Source organism: Camelus ferus, chromosome 5, assembly GCF_009834535.1.
Source record: "Camelus ferus isolate YT-003-E chromosome 5, BCGSAC_Cfer_1.0, whole genome shotgun sequence".
Taxonomy (NCBI): domain Eukaryota; kingdom Metazoa; phylum Chordata; class Mammalia; order Artiodactyla; family Camelidae; genus Camelus; species Camelus ferus.
Window position 1 is genome coordinate 21,268,181 of NC_045700.1, and position 16,078 is coordinate 21,284,258.

A 16,078-nucleotide genomic window follows, 5' to 3' on the forward strand; every position below is an offset into this window, starting at 1 on the left:
TAATTAAATGATTTACTTATTTCTGAGAAATTATGTAATATGTAATCAGACCCCTAGAAATTACATATGAAATTAAGAAAGAAACACCAAAATAAAAAGCTTTTAGATGGCTGCACCGTTGTTAACCACATTTTCATTATCGTTTACTTTTATTCTTAAAATTTTGGGCAAAAGTTCTATCACAAAGACACAAAGACACACACACACACACACACACACACACACACACAAAGACTTATTGATATTATGTGTCAATTAACAGGTTCTGGGGGATATACCAAAAACATTCACCACTCCCCCAGCAGTTCTTGCCCTTGTTCAACTGACTACTACAAGGACAGAAAAAAAACACAACATATGTTGTGTATTTAATCTAATCAAACGGAAGTAAAAATAAACGCATACAACTGCTGTACTCAACTGTAACCTATGTCAATATCAAACATAATAGGGGTATAAGTTTTGTATGTACAAATATGCTGCATATAAAATAACCAAAGATTCTTGATTTACATAATTGTTATTTCTGAATTCTCAGTCCTTTGAAGACTATGTGAAAGAAGCAATTGAACCTTGGAGCTACCCATGTAGAAGCCAATGGTTATACAGCTTGAGACAAGAAAACACTAACAAAATTTTATTGTTTTCTTTTCTCCAATGCCGTCAATATAGTAAAGATATTTTAAAATGTGACAACGTAAATATTTTCAGCCACTAACGATATCAATCTACCCTACTGAATCGTAAGGTATCTTGACTTCTTTCTCCCAAATTCCAAATTTGAAAAATTGGCATGACTGACAGTTTAAGTGAAAATCAGTGAATTGGCAATCCCAAGGGAAGAAAGATGCATTTTTTGACCCTGATAAAGTAGCAAAGGGATAGTAGTGGCAAGGCAGTAGAGAGTTAATATTCTTTAAAAATATTAAAGTATTTTCAAAAAATATAAAGGTAACCAAAATATTTTAATGCCTTGTAGAAAATACATGATCAAGTTTGAGTAATATAATTTTTACAGTTTTTGTATAAATGGTCAAAAATTAAATTATAAAAGAAAAATTTATATGTGTTTCTTTTTTCTATATCATATACTAATATTTCATCATATAAACCATAACTAAATATAGATATTCTGAATCACTTGCACCCAACCTACTAGCTGTGTTGGCATTGTATATATATGCATTTCAAGATTTCATTAATATTTTCAAAATTGGTTGCTTCCACCAAAGCTTCCTATATGATATTATAGATGGCTATAAAAAAGTTAAAAGTAATTGATGGCTGTATCTACTTGAACTTGAGCTTCTTTATAATACATTTTACTACACATACACAGTGCAAATAATTTTATTTTAAAACTCAAGTTAACATAGAAATGGTGCCAAGTGACACATTCTAGTCTCATAACTAGAATTTGACATGCATTTAATTATGATGCTGTCTGCTCAGAATATTCATGATTTTCCACAAGTGCATTCAGTTATTCCCATCTATAGCAGGTTAATTTTAATAGTGCTATACCTTCAATCTACAATCTAAAAATCAACTTTTTCAATTACAATTCTCATACTCAACATTGTCTTTTATATAAATCAAGACAATTGAATCCCAGACACTAATCATTCAAACTGAAAGCATACACCACATTTTTTAGGGTTGTGAATAAGGTTTCACATTTTACTTACTCAGCTTGATTTTTGTCTTATTGCATGTAATAGTGCTATAATGGATAAGGATAAACTTACACTATGCAAACCTGAAAATCAGACCAACCTAATACATTCTATGAGTTGTATCATTACCATCAAATGGTAACGTTTGCTCTTAAATTCAATCACACCAATAAAATATTCAATAATTCCACCACTGTAATGTGTAATTACCTTAACATCACTTCCATTTAAAAACATTCTATTTATACGACTGCCATTGGGTCGGCTAGAATCAATCCAATAGATAAATTCTTCTCTGTAATCAAAGTCTATACCAATAACATTGTTTAATCCCTAAAAATAAAAAAAAAGAATATGCTTGAATAATAGTTAATAGAAATCGTTTTAAAATGTTTTGGGAATTCACAGGAATCAGTATCTCCCTCTGAATCTAAATAGTTACTGTTTTACAACAAGTAGCATTTGTGACCAGTTATTTTTGTGGGAGAGGGTGACCTACAAGCATCCTTCTACTCCGCCATCTTGGCCCCTTCCTGTGACCAGTTATTTTCAAAAGCATCACAAATTTACATTTTCTCTACACCACACCCTAAAGATGTTACATAATTTATTTGAAGGTATTTTCTAAATAGGAAAAATTTTGGAATGTTTATAGATAACACTATAAGTAAACAGCCAGTAATGTGGAAAAAATTGCTTTTAGAAAGATGAAGGAAAAGACTCTCACTTTAGGTTAATATTAAATATAAATCTGATGCCATTACGAGCATACATCTAAATTGGAAAGGTAGAAGATCCCCAGTAACTTAAGATGAGCCCTGGTTACACGTCTAATAAAAGTCTGAAAAGAAGGTTTAAAATTTTTACTTTTTCCAAAAGCTTTTGTCTTAACAACACAAATGAGCCTTTTTTTTCATGCTTCAGTCCCTTTGGCAATACAGTGCTATATTAGAATTTAAAAGCTATAACCTTAGGGGAGTATCTGACCAAAGAGGACCTGGGTAGTCAACATCTTTTTATTCCACGTGGTGGAAATGTGAGGAAATATCTCCCTTCAGACTCATGGTGAATTGCATTTTTTAGCAGGTAGCAGAACTGAACATGAACTCAGCTGACAGGTTTCTGGATGCTACAGCTCTTTGGTTTGTCCATTCCACAGGTTAAGCGATTTGGTTTGAGGACTGTACGTCAGGATCTGGGAATCTGCTGAGCTGCTGAGTTGTTCAAATGATGGCTTAGGGGCTGGTTTAATTCTGACCTGCTGTTAGGGCTCACAGATGTACTACCCCAATGGACTAACAAAACTTGGACCAAGATTTCAATTGTGTTAACTCATTTTAAGAGTTGAATAGTTTATTGACACACAACCTCTCATGTGTTAAAAGATAATTGACACCACAGGCACTTGGCAAAGCCCCAGAGACTGTGTCATGTCTTTACATCTGATGTAAGCTTGTCTACACCAATATTCACCCTAAGATTGTAGCGAAGACTCACATTGTTTTAGGGGTCACAAGCAGTTATCATCCAATAGGTAAGAGACTAGCATCTTCAAGGAGGTAGGGGCTTTTCTTTTCTTTTTCTTTCTTTCTTTCTTTTTTGTTTTTTTTTTTGTTTGTTTGTTTGTTTTGTTTGTTTGTTTCTGATTTGCTTTGGTTTGGTTTGGGAATTCCCAAGTCTGTATTCAGTTTCCACAGCCATTCTCAAAATTCAGAATCTGATGATAACACTGCATCAGATTTATACACTTCTTCATGATTCAGGCCAAGGCTAAATTATTGCTGTTCGGATTTTATTTCTTTCCAATGATCTCCAAGACGAAGGATGCCCTATGTATACAGCAGCGACTGAGAGAAGGTTCTGGTAAATACTGAGTCTTTTCTTCTCTTGCTCGGGCTAAATTCTAGTGCTGATGATGTTAAAATCATAGGCTCAAATCTTACACTTTTATTTAGTTTAAAAGAAGCAATCTCTTTTTCTTCACCTCCAGATTACAGAGGTAACCTGAAATAGCCTAACTCCACTATGCCCAGATGAATAAATGCAAGTATACTTCTTACTGATGGCATTATTAGTCAAGAATAATGACTATAAATGCTAAAAAAAGCAACTAATATTTAGTCTCAGATTCAAAGGATTCATTAAATATTCATTGACATGCTAAAGATGAAAATTCTCCTTAAGTAAATAATGTAAGCATTCATATCTAAGAAGCTGTCTATGCAAAATTAATCAAGGTTCTAAAATATGAATTAAATATATTCCAAGTCCTGTAGAGGGTTTAATAAATTCATTTCCATAGTAGTCTACAATATTCTTACTGTTCAAATGCTTTTTTCATCACAAGGGTAAGGTAAGTGGGTTAGGGTCCTGTGATGGCCTGGCCATTCAGATGGGTAAATTGGAGCTCCACAGGGAAAAAAGGCAGAGAGAAACTTGTCTCCGACTTTAGCAAAGATTTACCCAGAATCCCCAGTCATGGCAGAATTATCCTATTCCTTTCTTTACAATACTCAATTTAGATAATGGAAATCCAATTCCAAATTTAGCAAGTCAACTATAATAAATTAAAGCTGTAAATGCAGAGAAATTGAAGCTCTGAATTCTGACATATCTATCTAGCCACACTGGTCATTTTTCTACAGCTTTACCCTTAATCCCAACAGAAAACAGCACAGAGCTCTCTCTGCAGAATCATATGCAATGAACATTAAAACAGCCAAGGGCATGGTCAAAATAATGTCTAAAAACTAGAGTCATCCCAGTGGTTTCAGAGCTGAAAATTGGTTTCATCAAAATCCTATTTGCTTCTTTCATTTCTGTGGCTGAAGATTCGCACTCCTTGGTTCAAGATGATTAATTTAGGAAATTGTGTTTTGTTTCTCTATACAATTTTCCTGGAATAAAAGGCACTGCTAGAATTGAACTGGATAACATATTGGAAAGCTATTTGATTAATTTTCATTTCTAAAACCCATGTTATTAAAGTCCATTTTCTAAATGTGGTGTATGAATTTAAGTTATGGCTGGCCTAGCTATGCTTTAGAATACATAGAATAAAAAAAATTCTACCAGTTGTTATAATTTTATGCTATGAATCTTCATGAGATTATTACTAACTCCAATAAAGAGAATAAAATTTAAGATATTAGGGTAAATTCCTCTTCCTAATAAGCTACACACAAAAGTCCCAAATAATGAAGGCAAGGATGTTGTCTCTTTATTTTGGCTAAGAGAAAATGTAGAGAGAAAATGTAGAAAGGCAATGACTGCTGTTTTCTCCTTTGTTCTGCACATGTAGACAAAACCTGAGGATAAAAAAAAAAATTGTTTCTACTACTAGAACTCCTTGAAAATTTCTATAATGCCACAATGAAATTGTGGTTAAAAATGTTTCCTGACAAAAATGATATATTTCAAGCTGTCTACAGGCAAGATTTTAAAGCTTGTCTTTAGTTTCTTGGGTCTTTATTTCCTTGCTCCGTGGTCACTGGTAGCAAACGCTCTTCAAAGACACAAGTGTTCAGGGTCCTCATGCGTGTCCTCATCTTCCTCACTCCCTTTTCACTTCCATAAAATGCACTAAGAAACTGTCGGAAATTCATCCCCACTTAGGTACTAGTGATTGGCAATAGTCTAAAATTATATCACCAGGCAAAAAGCGCTATTGGAAAGTGTGCATTAAAATGGTTTGGTTGTAGGAGAAGACTTATATAATGCATAAAGAAAGAAATTCATTTTGCTCCATTAAGAACAATCCCTGATGACATACTACGTGTGGAAGAAAAAAAGGGGGTGCTAGCAGCATAAACGCTCTGAGCCGCAGGGTTGGAAAATAAAGCACAGCGCTGCCTTTAAAGCTCTCTTATAGGTCTTTCATGAAGACAATAAATACTGTTGCTGTGTTCGTTTGTGGCCCAGTTGAGCTTACAGAGTACTCTAAAAAGAGAACTTTCTCCCTTTGAGATAGTGCAATCTAAAAGGAAGACTTGCTAGGAATAAAACAAAACTAAACTAAACCCAAAACTTAGTAAAGAGAAAATAAACATGTCCCTTTTCCAGAGACCATACAAGGAAATCAATAGCTTGTGCACCTAACTTTGAAGGTACAAAAAGGCTTAGAGAGGGTATGGAAACATATTCTTAAGAGAAAGAGATAATTTTTCAATATTTTGTAGGTTTGATATAAGCTTAAAATTACACTGCACACGAAAATAAATTAAGTTAAATAATGTAGAAAACCATTTGGGAAGCAAAAACGTTTCCATTTTAAAGCAGTTATATATACTTAAACTTTCTCCCTAAGGGCATCTCTCTTATATTACTTATCTTTTAAAGAGATGGGAATCAAATTCTGCTATTTTAAATAGGATTCTGTTTAGTTTTTATAAATGACATGAAAATATTTTACATTTTACCCAATCTCTTACACTGCATAATCAGAGAAAGAGGCAGTATGATACAATGAATATTGGTGGCACACTCCAAACCCAAGAGCAAGAGTCTAAACCTCACAGACATGCACAAATAAGACAAGCACACATGTGGAAAGCACATGGAAAGTTTGAGGGCTCCAGTGACTTGAGAGCATGGGCTTTACATCAAAGCGGCAGCTGCTACACGGCTTGGATTGTGCCCATTCAGGGATGTAAGCCCAGCACGGCTACACTGTCCTCTTTTTTCATGAGTAGCCAGAAATCTGGATTTTCATGTAAAATTTTCATTTTCAGTCTGTGACTTAGAGGGGAGCTGGAAAATCCAACTCTGTCAGGAAGAGTCAGTATCACAGTTGCTAATGAATATATGCACTTTAAGACTAAATCCTTAATCAAAATGAATGAAACTCTACCAACAGCAGCGAAGGAATCTGAGTGAGTGGAAAAAAATTACTTTCAGTTAAATACTATTTATGTTGCTGACAAATCACCCCATGAATGGTCTCTCTTGTCTAATGCTGACATAAACATAATACAAGAACAAGAAATATCCTTATTTTTGGCACACTTGTTCTAGACAGCACTATCACACAGTCATGTCACTATTACAGTTTGGGGCAAGGAGAAATTGCAGTAGAACAGATGTGAACTAAATCTTTCCAAAGAAGCTACTTCTCCTTAAAACTGAAGATATGCTAAAACTAACTGTAATTTCTTTAGTCCATGTAATAATCAGTCTAGTTTTAAGGATTTAATTTTATGCTATTTTCTCTACAGCCTGAGAGGAAAAAAAAAATTGAAGTGAGCAGTTCACATTTCTATCCTGTCATAAAACGGAAATTCCTTTTCATCTCAAATAGCATATATAAACATACTCTGACAATAGAACTTAACCATCAATCTGGATCAGCGGCCCAGATTCTCTTGAGGTGGATGGGCTGAGGGATGAATGGGGTAGGACTGAACATACATGCCTTGTAACCTCTAACCATGACTAGCAATTGCCGCCTTGCTAGTTCCAAATTTTAAAGTCCAAAGATCATCAATCCCATTTTATTCCTTAGTTCTATGAACAGATACTTGAAGTTCTGGAAAAGGTATTTATTTTTAAATCCCAATGGGAGAAAAACAATTTGGGTGATGCATAAAATACCTTAAAGAGAATTGTATACTTTCCCTAATCCAGCTATTCTTAAAATAGCTTTTTGCTTGCATTAATTTGTTTGCATCTTTTACTTTCTTTGATATGATGTGATGTGACAAGTTGGAGACATCACCTGGACAATCAAATAAAACAAGGTTTACAATAATCTTCTATGCATACATGCATGTATTCATGAATACAGGCTTCAAATACTCTAATTATGGGGTATACATCTGGAGGGACCATATTAAACATTATGAAATCATCATAGGGATGTCATACCTGTTTCAAAAGTGTGTAGTTGGAGCCATCAGTGCTAATTTTCCTTATCTCATGATGATCAGCAAGAATTAGAAAAGGTTCTTCATCTAAATGCCAAGACAAAAAACAAATTAGACTTTTAATTTGTATGGTTTTCTACTCAGCTTAGTCTCCATTTCTACAGCAATACAAATTCAAATGCGGTGCCATCTAGTAGACTAATAGTTAAAAAATAATGAGCACTTCAGTTGATAATCATATGAAAGAAAAAATAATATGAAAAGATACCTGTGCAACATGAAAGTTAGATGATTTGAAAAATCTCTCTTTCCCTCAATTTTCTTGAATATTAAATTATTGAATTTATTTGGAATTAGTGGAAAATATCTGCTGTTAAAATCTTATTTTTAAATGAATTTCAGGAAAAGATAATTTACACCTATCTTGAAACCTACCATACAGCTAAACGGTCATATAATCAGAACATTCTTTCTTATAATCAAATAACCAGTTTATGTTCTCAGAATGACTTTGATGAAGACCAAGAATTTCATTGCCCACATATACTTTTTTCATCTGCCTGAGGGACAGTCTATTTCCTCCTTATAATTCGTCCAACAAGCTTTTCAGTATTTCATTTGTTCCAGAATCTAAGAAAGATAATAAAAATAATCTGACAATGTTTCATATGTATATGAAGATCATTTAAATCTTTAGATGGGTTTTCTCTTCAGAATTTACTTGGAAATAAATTGGATTCTTAAATAAAAGTTATTCAGAAAGTCTTGCACAGTATATTTATTTGAATATGTATCTCAGTAATTTAAAGTTGGTTTGACCACATTCTTGATTGCTATTATCTTAGATCAATTAAATAAAATTTTTGTTCAAACTCGTTTTAAACATCTTTGTTTCTAAGATGCATTCATATAAGTAGTTGCCAAACAAACTAATGTCAGCAGAAATTAGAAAAAAATTGAAAAAGGTAGTCACTTTATGTAATTTAACGTGGACTTTATTGTGAATCATTTATTGTTATAGAGTAATTGTCCTGTCTATTTATGTACCAACTTATTACTTCCCTCTTCCTATCCTGCACTTTCACAGTAACTATATAGTATGTAGGGCACTATATTATGTTTTAGAATACCCTATGTCAGGGACTAAAAATGTGTGTCACAGATGCTGGACATCACTTTCTATCAGTGATGGCAGCATCTCCAATCATTCCAGTAATCTTGTTGAGGTTAAATTGAGACCCAGAACACTACTCAAAGGAGTTGGTTCTGAAGTTGAAGGTACCCTGCCATCCCATCAATAGAGTTCTACATTTATAAATATGAAATTAATCAATCATGTTCTATCTCAATACTTAGGCAGTTCTGTTCTTTACAACTTTAATATAAAACCTTGAAACTCCTGGAGGAAGACAGAGAAAAATCTTCTTTACACTGTGCTTGACAATGACTTTTTTGCTTATGACACCAAAAACACATACAATAAAAGCAAAAATCATCTAGTGGGACTACATCAAATAAAAAAGCTTCTGCAAGGCAAAAGAAACAATCAATGTAACAAAAAGGCAACCTATGGAATGAGAGAAAATACTTGCAAACCATATATCTGAAAACATCCAAAACATATAAAGAACTTATACAAATGAATAATATGAAATGATGACTCCAATTACAAAAATGGGCAGAGATATTGAATAGACATTTTTCCAAAGAAGACATAGAGATGGCCGATGGGCACAAGAAAAGGTGCTCAACATCACTAATCATCAGGTAAATGCAAATCAAAACTACAGTGAGAGATCACCTTACATCTGTTAAAATGGCTATCATCAAAATGACAAGAGATAAGTATAAGTGAGGATTGGAGAAAAGAAAACCCTTGCAGTCTATTGGTTGGAATGTCAATTTGTGCAGCCACTATGGAAAACAGTGTGGAAGTTGCTCAAAAAATTAAAAATAGAAATAATATCTAGCAATCTCATTTCTGGGTATATATCCAAAGGAAATGAAAACAAGATAAAGATATACCTTCATTCCCATATTTATTGCAGCATTATTCACAGTAGTCTAAGTGTCCATCAGCAGATGAATGGGTCAAGAAAACGTGAGATATATTTTTCTATAATACACAACTGAATATTATTCAGCCATGAGAAAGAATAAAACCTTGCCATTTGAAACAACTAGATGGTACTTGAAGACATTATGCTAAGTGAAATAAGCAAGACAGAGAAAGGCAAATACTGTATGAACTTGCTTATATGGGAAATCTGAAAAAAAGCCAAACTCAGAAACAGAGAGTAGAATGGTACCAAGGTTTGTAGAGTAGGGGGAATGAGAAGATGTTGGTTAAAGTGTATAAATTTTCAGCTGAAAGATGAGTAAATTCTGGGGATCTTACGCAGAACACTGTGATTATAGATAACAATACTATACTGTATACTTGAAAGTTGCTAAGAGAGTAGATCTTAAATGTTCTCACCACAAAAAAAAAAAAAGGTAATTATGTGAAGCAATGGAGATATTAGCTAACACTACCATGGCAATCCTACTGCAGTATATAAGTGTATCAAATCAACACATTGTATTCTTTAAAGTTAAACAATGTTATATGTTAATTATATCTCAATACATTTGGGGAAAAATATCTAAACTCTCTTTAGCAAAAGATTTATGATTCAAGGACACTCTTTTTTTGCATCAAAATGTTATTAGTTTCTAATTATTACTGTTAATGAAAAACAACTACATAATATAGTAAGACATAAATTACAATGATTACAATTCATCTCCTTCATACCACCCTTTATAAAAAGTTTAAAGCAGTGGAAACATTGACTGGCTTTGAGATTTTCATCTCTTCTTATCCCATGTCACCAAATGAATGATGTAAAGACATCTTATACACCATTTTCTGGCCCATTTTAACAGTTATTATTACATATTGTTTTGTGTTATTTTAATAAGTTTGATTTTCTCCTCTAATGAATCGTAATAGGTTTTAAGTTATAAGCCATATTTAATTGACTTTTCTGATTTACAAAGTCAAACACACTACTTGGAATAAACAGAACTTTAATAATATTTTTTCAATCACAGGAAGAATTCAAATAGTCTTATACAGTTGATTTATTGTTATTGTTGTCAGCATTATAACTATTCTTATTATCATGGACCTGTTTTCCTTGGTGTCCGTGTATGAATGTGTGTGGTATAATGGAGAAGGTAAAAGATACTACAATACTCTCACAACAGGCTCTATAACAGTCTTGGCCAAACCTGCTCCCAAGAACCTGTGATTCAGTAGGAAGCAGTGCTAGAGATAGATCTTTTTACTTGTTCTCAAAATCTAGAACACACCTAGTAATTTCCAAGCCCATAATGCAATGCTATTACAAGCAGAGCAGTATGTGGACACTACATGAAATCAGAGTGACAAATTCTTATATCAAAGTAAGTAGGGGAGAATTTTGATGTCTCAGAAATAGCAAGGAGGAGTGGCTTCAATAAGAATGGCTATAAAATTCAGGACCCATATGTGTAACTGAGGCTGGATCAACGGACACGTTCAATTTGATACCTGAGAGCGATTTGCAGCCATTCGGGTTATCAGGTTGTATTCCATATCCGTCTGTACAGAGGCACTTATAGGTCCCATATGTATTGATGCATTGCTGGCTACAGGGAAAACCTGAAGAGCATTCATCAATGTCTACACATGTTTTACCATCATCCTTCAGTTGAAATCCAGGCCAGCATTTGCACTGGAGAATGAAAAACAAGCATAATCAATTCATATCATTGATACTCTCTCTTCCTATTGAATAACCCTTTAGCAAGATTCAAGCAAGAAAATCATTTAAGAATAGATAATGCCAAGTCTTTCCATCCCCTAGTAATTACCCTTTAATAAGAATTGCCTGTATTATGTAAAGTTTAAGTTAAAGCATTCTCTCAAATATCTTCATTTAATTTTCTGAGATTAGCAAGATTACAAAAGTTAACTGAGCGAGCCATGTGGCCAGAGAATGGCAAGGAAAATAAAACTTAACTGTCAACTTCTGTTCTTTTTCTATTGCATTCTATTATCATGTTTTTAGAGACTTTAATGATCATAAGAATCAACCCTGATGCAGAGCTTTGAAGATTACTAGCATTGTCACATCTGTTCTTTCATGAGGGTCTTACAGAAATCTGTGATGTAGGTGTTATTATCCTTAGTTAACTGGTAAGAAATCTAGAGGCACAAAGGCGAAGACACCTAGATAAAGCCAGCAGGAGAGCTGAGGCTCTTTGTCATTTTTAACAAACAGTATGTAATGCTCAATTAATATTTATTGGCAGGGTCTGATTGCTTAACCAGACATGTTGATGTCTGGAAAAATAATAAAATTAACAGTTTCCCCACCATAATTCAATCAATACGAATCATCAAATCTTTTTTTCAGCATCTCTATCATGTTCTATATTACCCTCTGTGTACCCACAGTAAATTATGTGATATTTACTACCTGGCATATCAATTCTGTGTACAATGTCACGCCATACATGTCTTCACATTCCTGAAAATATAAGGTGCTGTGACTGGTCTTTCAATTGTATATTCAATCCCTGCCAAGTAGCATGTGAGAATTATATTTATCCAAAAAGAACCTATAATTGGCCAGGTGATTATGATCATATTAACCTTTACTAAGACTATTTATTGTACTTTGAATATAGGAATTTGTGAATATTGACTAAAATAGTGAATTAAGAAGGAACTCTAAATCTTTAGGGAAAACTAGTATTCAAAAATTATTCATAGCAAACATGAGACTTTGCATCTGTTGGGAAAGTATTAGAGGGATATGTTTTTTATTATTAAATGATCAGCAAACAATTAATTGAGGGGTAAAATTTTTTAAGTACAAAAAGTTGTTCATCACATGAACGGGAAGGAGCATCAACTTCACCTGAAAGTGCTCAGAAGATAAATAAATACCTTTTCCTAAGTCATTTTACAAGAAACGAATCTCTTTTAGCTCTTAGCACTTTTATCTTTAACAATTTATAATGAAAGTTATCTAATAATTCTTAGCAATTATAAAGAGTGTTTTATAATCTCCAAGTCCACTAACAAGCCAGCAATTCCGAGCAAAAGCCACAGCCTAATTTCCCAAACTCTCCTTGTCACAGTGTCACCATGACAATATTATTTTCCTTAGGAAGACTCATCCTATCACCTGACTTAGGAAGTCAGAGGAATGGGTGCTTATGCTTTGGCAAAAAAAAAAAAAAAAAGAGAGAGAGAGAGAGAGACAGAGATGCTTAAAGCTAAAAGTCACTGAAGTGTACACTTAAAATTGGTTAAAATGGTAAACTTTATGTTGTATATTTTACCACAATTTTAAAAAATAAAATTTAAGAAAAAGAAACTGATAGGCTACAAAAAGATATCACTGAGAAGAACTGGAGATTAGAACATGTGACCATGTGATCTGGAAGCCGGAAGACCCACAGGCAGACACAGTAGTTTTAAACTCAAGGAGCACTTCAGGACAGATGAGAGGACATTTTATAGACTGTGTTAAATTCCTCTCAAAGAACATTATGCAAAGAAATAAACGGGGTTTCTGAAAATCATTTTGAATGGCTAATGTCAGGCACATAGAACTGCTACATCAAATAGTGGGCTTGGATAAAAACTCATTTATGGAAAATTAATTACTTGAAGTAAAATTGGTAAAATTTCCCAAAGGTAATGTATATTTCTGTAAACAAATGAAATTAGGATGTTTACGATTTACAGTAAGTTTTTTTTAATTATTTATCGAAAGAGAAGATTTTTTTGAAGGATAATTTCCTCCCTAGTCCATTAACTTTCTTGTAACAAAAAATTTTTTTGCTTCCAAATAATTAAAAGGCATTTGTGGGAAATTCTACTAGCCTAAATTTCATAAGTTGAATGGAAGAAAATATAATCATTTGGATCCTCAAAGGACAAAAGGTGAGAGGATTCATCTATATTTAATAGAAAATAAAATAGAAAATAACAACGTTTTCTCACTTTCACTAAAAAAGACAATTTTTAAGAAAATGAGACATATATATTCAATATGATGTTAATTTCCCTTATAATCAAAGACTATTTCAAGTTGTTCCGATTTATATTAATTTCTATAGAGGAACACATAGTTACCAGAAACAAATATAGCTACCCAAACTTTTCCTATTACACTCAGAAACAATTCTTTGTAGCTTTTAAAATGATATTTGGAAAATACTGACTATTTTATTTCTAATATATACATTAAAACTTCTTCATCTCTCGTAAGTACATTTATTTTTACATAGTGAGTTACACTTCCCACCAATATAAAATTCTTGCTTTAGTTAAATGTTAGTTAAATGTTATCTCTTGTGAATAGTTATATCTGTTGTAGTTGTTTTACAGCAAACATGCAAATTGTTCACAGTCCAGAAGGTCTAAATTTTGCCTTTATAAGCAATTTTCATTTTTTTGCAGAATTTGGAGAGGGATTTGTCATGTCCTGCTGACACTGTCATGAGAAATAAGTTACCGGATAGTTTCCCTCATTCCCTGAAACAGGGATACCCATTACCTAACATTTTTTTCCTAAAATAGATTAAGCACCTTGTTGCACCTAAGGCTTTTTACTCAGTGTCCTATAAATGGTCAGAAATATAACATATCATATGTATATATGTATAAATATAACATAAATATAATATATACATCAACACAACATGTGAAGTATTTGCTTTGACCCTTTGCTTAAATCTCTTATTTGTGATTCTAGTCTTAGCTCCTTCAATTTTTGAATTGGTCTTGCTCCCCGCACCAGATGTTTTATTTTATTCATTAGTTTTGACATGTGTATATATTTGGAAACATTATTCACATCAATTTTGTCAGGTATCATATATATATATAGAGAGAGAGAGACTTTCTGAATAATTAAATAGTTTATCTATTTTAACTAGCATTCTTATTTCATTCTATGAATCCTTCAGAGAAGTCAAAGCGAAAATGCTGATCTTCTAAAGGTATCAATAAAGAACCATTTCTGTGTGAGGAATCTTATAAAAATTTTAAATATTATGATTTAACACGGCTTCCTAGATGAGACCTACTTCTATCAAAAGTAGTTTTCCAAACATGGAATCTCTGGGCAGTCAGTACTTCTTACATGCAGGCATTTAAAAACTATTAAACTTCATTTTGGGTGTTATGTCAAAAAGTGCCCATTTGATAGTCCATAATTTTTAGATTTTTACCACCCAGAGTATTATGGCAGGTTTTAAATACACACAGCATAAATACAAAAATATCTATTTAGAAATTTAAATTTTAGACAGACAGATGGGAAGATAGAAAGATAGAGATATATATGCTATAAGAGAGAAACAGATTATTATTTATAACATATGATGAATTTTTAACTATTACCTCTAATAATTCTATAACATTCCCTAAATTTTCTTTATTGATTGTACATAAATCACCAATAATATTTTTTCTGCTTTATTAGGTTTCAAAATATTTACTGCTAAAATTAATTATCTGATTTATCTGATGCATACTCATCTCATTTAGAGCTGTCCTGGCTCAGTTGCCTTGTCTTCTTCTACCTGTAATATAGTACTTGTGAGTCAGTGCATTTGTGTTTTAAGTCTGTAAGTTTAACCAATTCTTAATACAATATTGGGTGGGAAAACCTTTTTAGAAATATAACTTTCGTGGTAGTTTATTTTTTGCTCTCTATTTTTACACAGGGGAAAATGACTACTGTACTTCTTAGGTTACATCCATATACAGTAAAATCCAGACCAATGTAGGTAAGTTAATCATCGTGTCAGAAATTCAAAGATTAAAAATGGCAAAGTGGACGTTTGGCTGAATTTACCATAGTATAGAACTGGCTTGTCATCAAATGTCAAGGCTGGCAGGGAAAGTGGTCAAGCTTCTTTGTCATATGCATTTTTTTATCTAGCATCTTTTCAAGAAAGCCACTTAGACCCAACTGAAACACTTTTGGTGGTGGGAAATGAGGCAGCTCATTCCAATGGGAAGAGTTCCAGTGTTTGAAAAGTCTTCCTTCTATTGAACCATATTCTAACTCCAGCGTTTGAAACAACACAGACAAGGTATGCTCCCTATTCCAGGACTTCATATGTTTAAATACAGCTAACCAACCATTTTGCTTTAGGCAAAACTTCTCCCAAAAGTCTTCTCCAGACCCCTTATGCCACTGGCTGCACAAATGTGGACACATGACAATTTGTCAAGGTTCCTCTTACACGTGTCACGTCCATGAGAGTGCACAGTAGCCCCAGTGCATTCTGGTCAGTGCAGAACTCTTAACCTCGGTACTGCTCTTACCAGGCGTCGGCCTGCCTCTGTGTTTCATAGGATCCATGTCATTTCGCTGATTCATACAGAGCTACTGTCCGGTTAAAAACACTAATTTGCAACTGAATTGCTCTCATTGAGGTTTTTCCACATACACATAATCGATTTTAATCTAATGCACCACTTTA

General features: G+C 33.2%; 1 protein-coding gene across 2 annotated transcripts in view; it reads right to left on the minus strand.

Moving 5' to 3' along the window:
• The window catches only part of LRP1B (LDL receptor related protein 1B), a 1,593,459-nt gene that overhangs the window by 204,673 nt on the left and 1,372,708 nt on the right, over positions 1-16,078 (minus strand). For both annotated transcript variants that reach the window (XM_032479383.1, XM_032479382.1), the window contains exons 56-58: positions 11,115-11,298; positions 7,539-7,624; positions 1,887-2,009 (exon numbers count right to left, since the gene is read on the minus strand). In XM_032479383.1, coding sequence (XP_032335274.1) covers positions 1,887-2,009; positions 7,539-7,624; positions 11,115-11,298 — 393 coding nt within the window. The remainder of the gene's footprint in view (positions 1-1,886; positions 2,010-7,538; positions 7,625-11,114; positions 11,299-16,078) is intronic.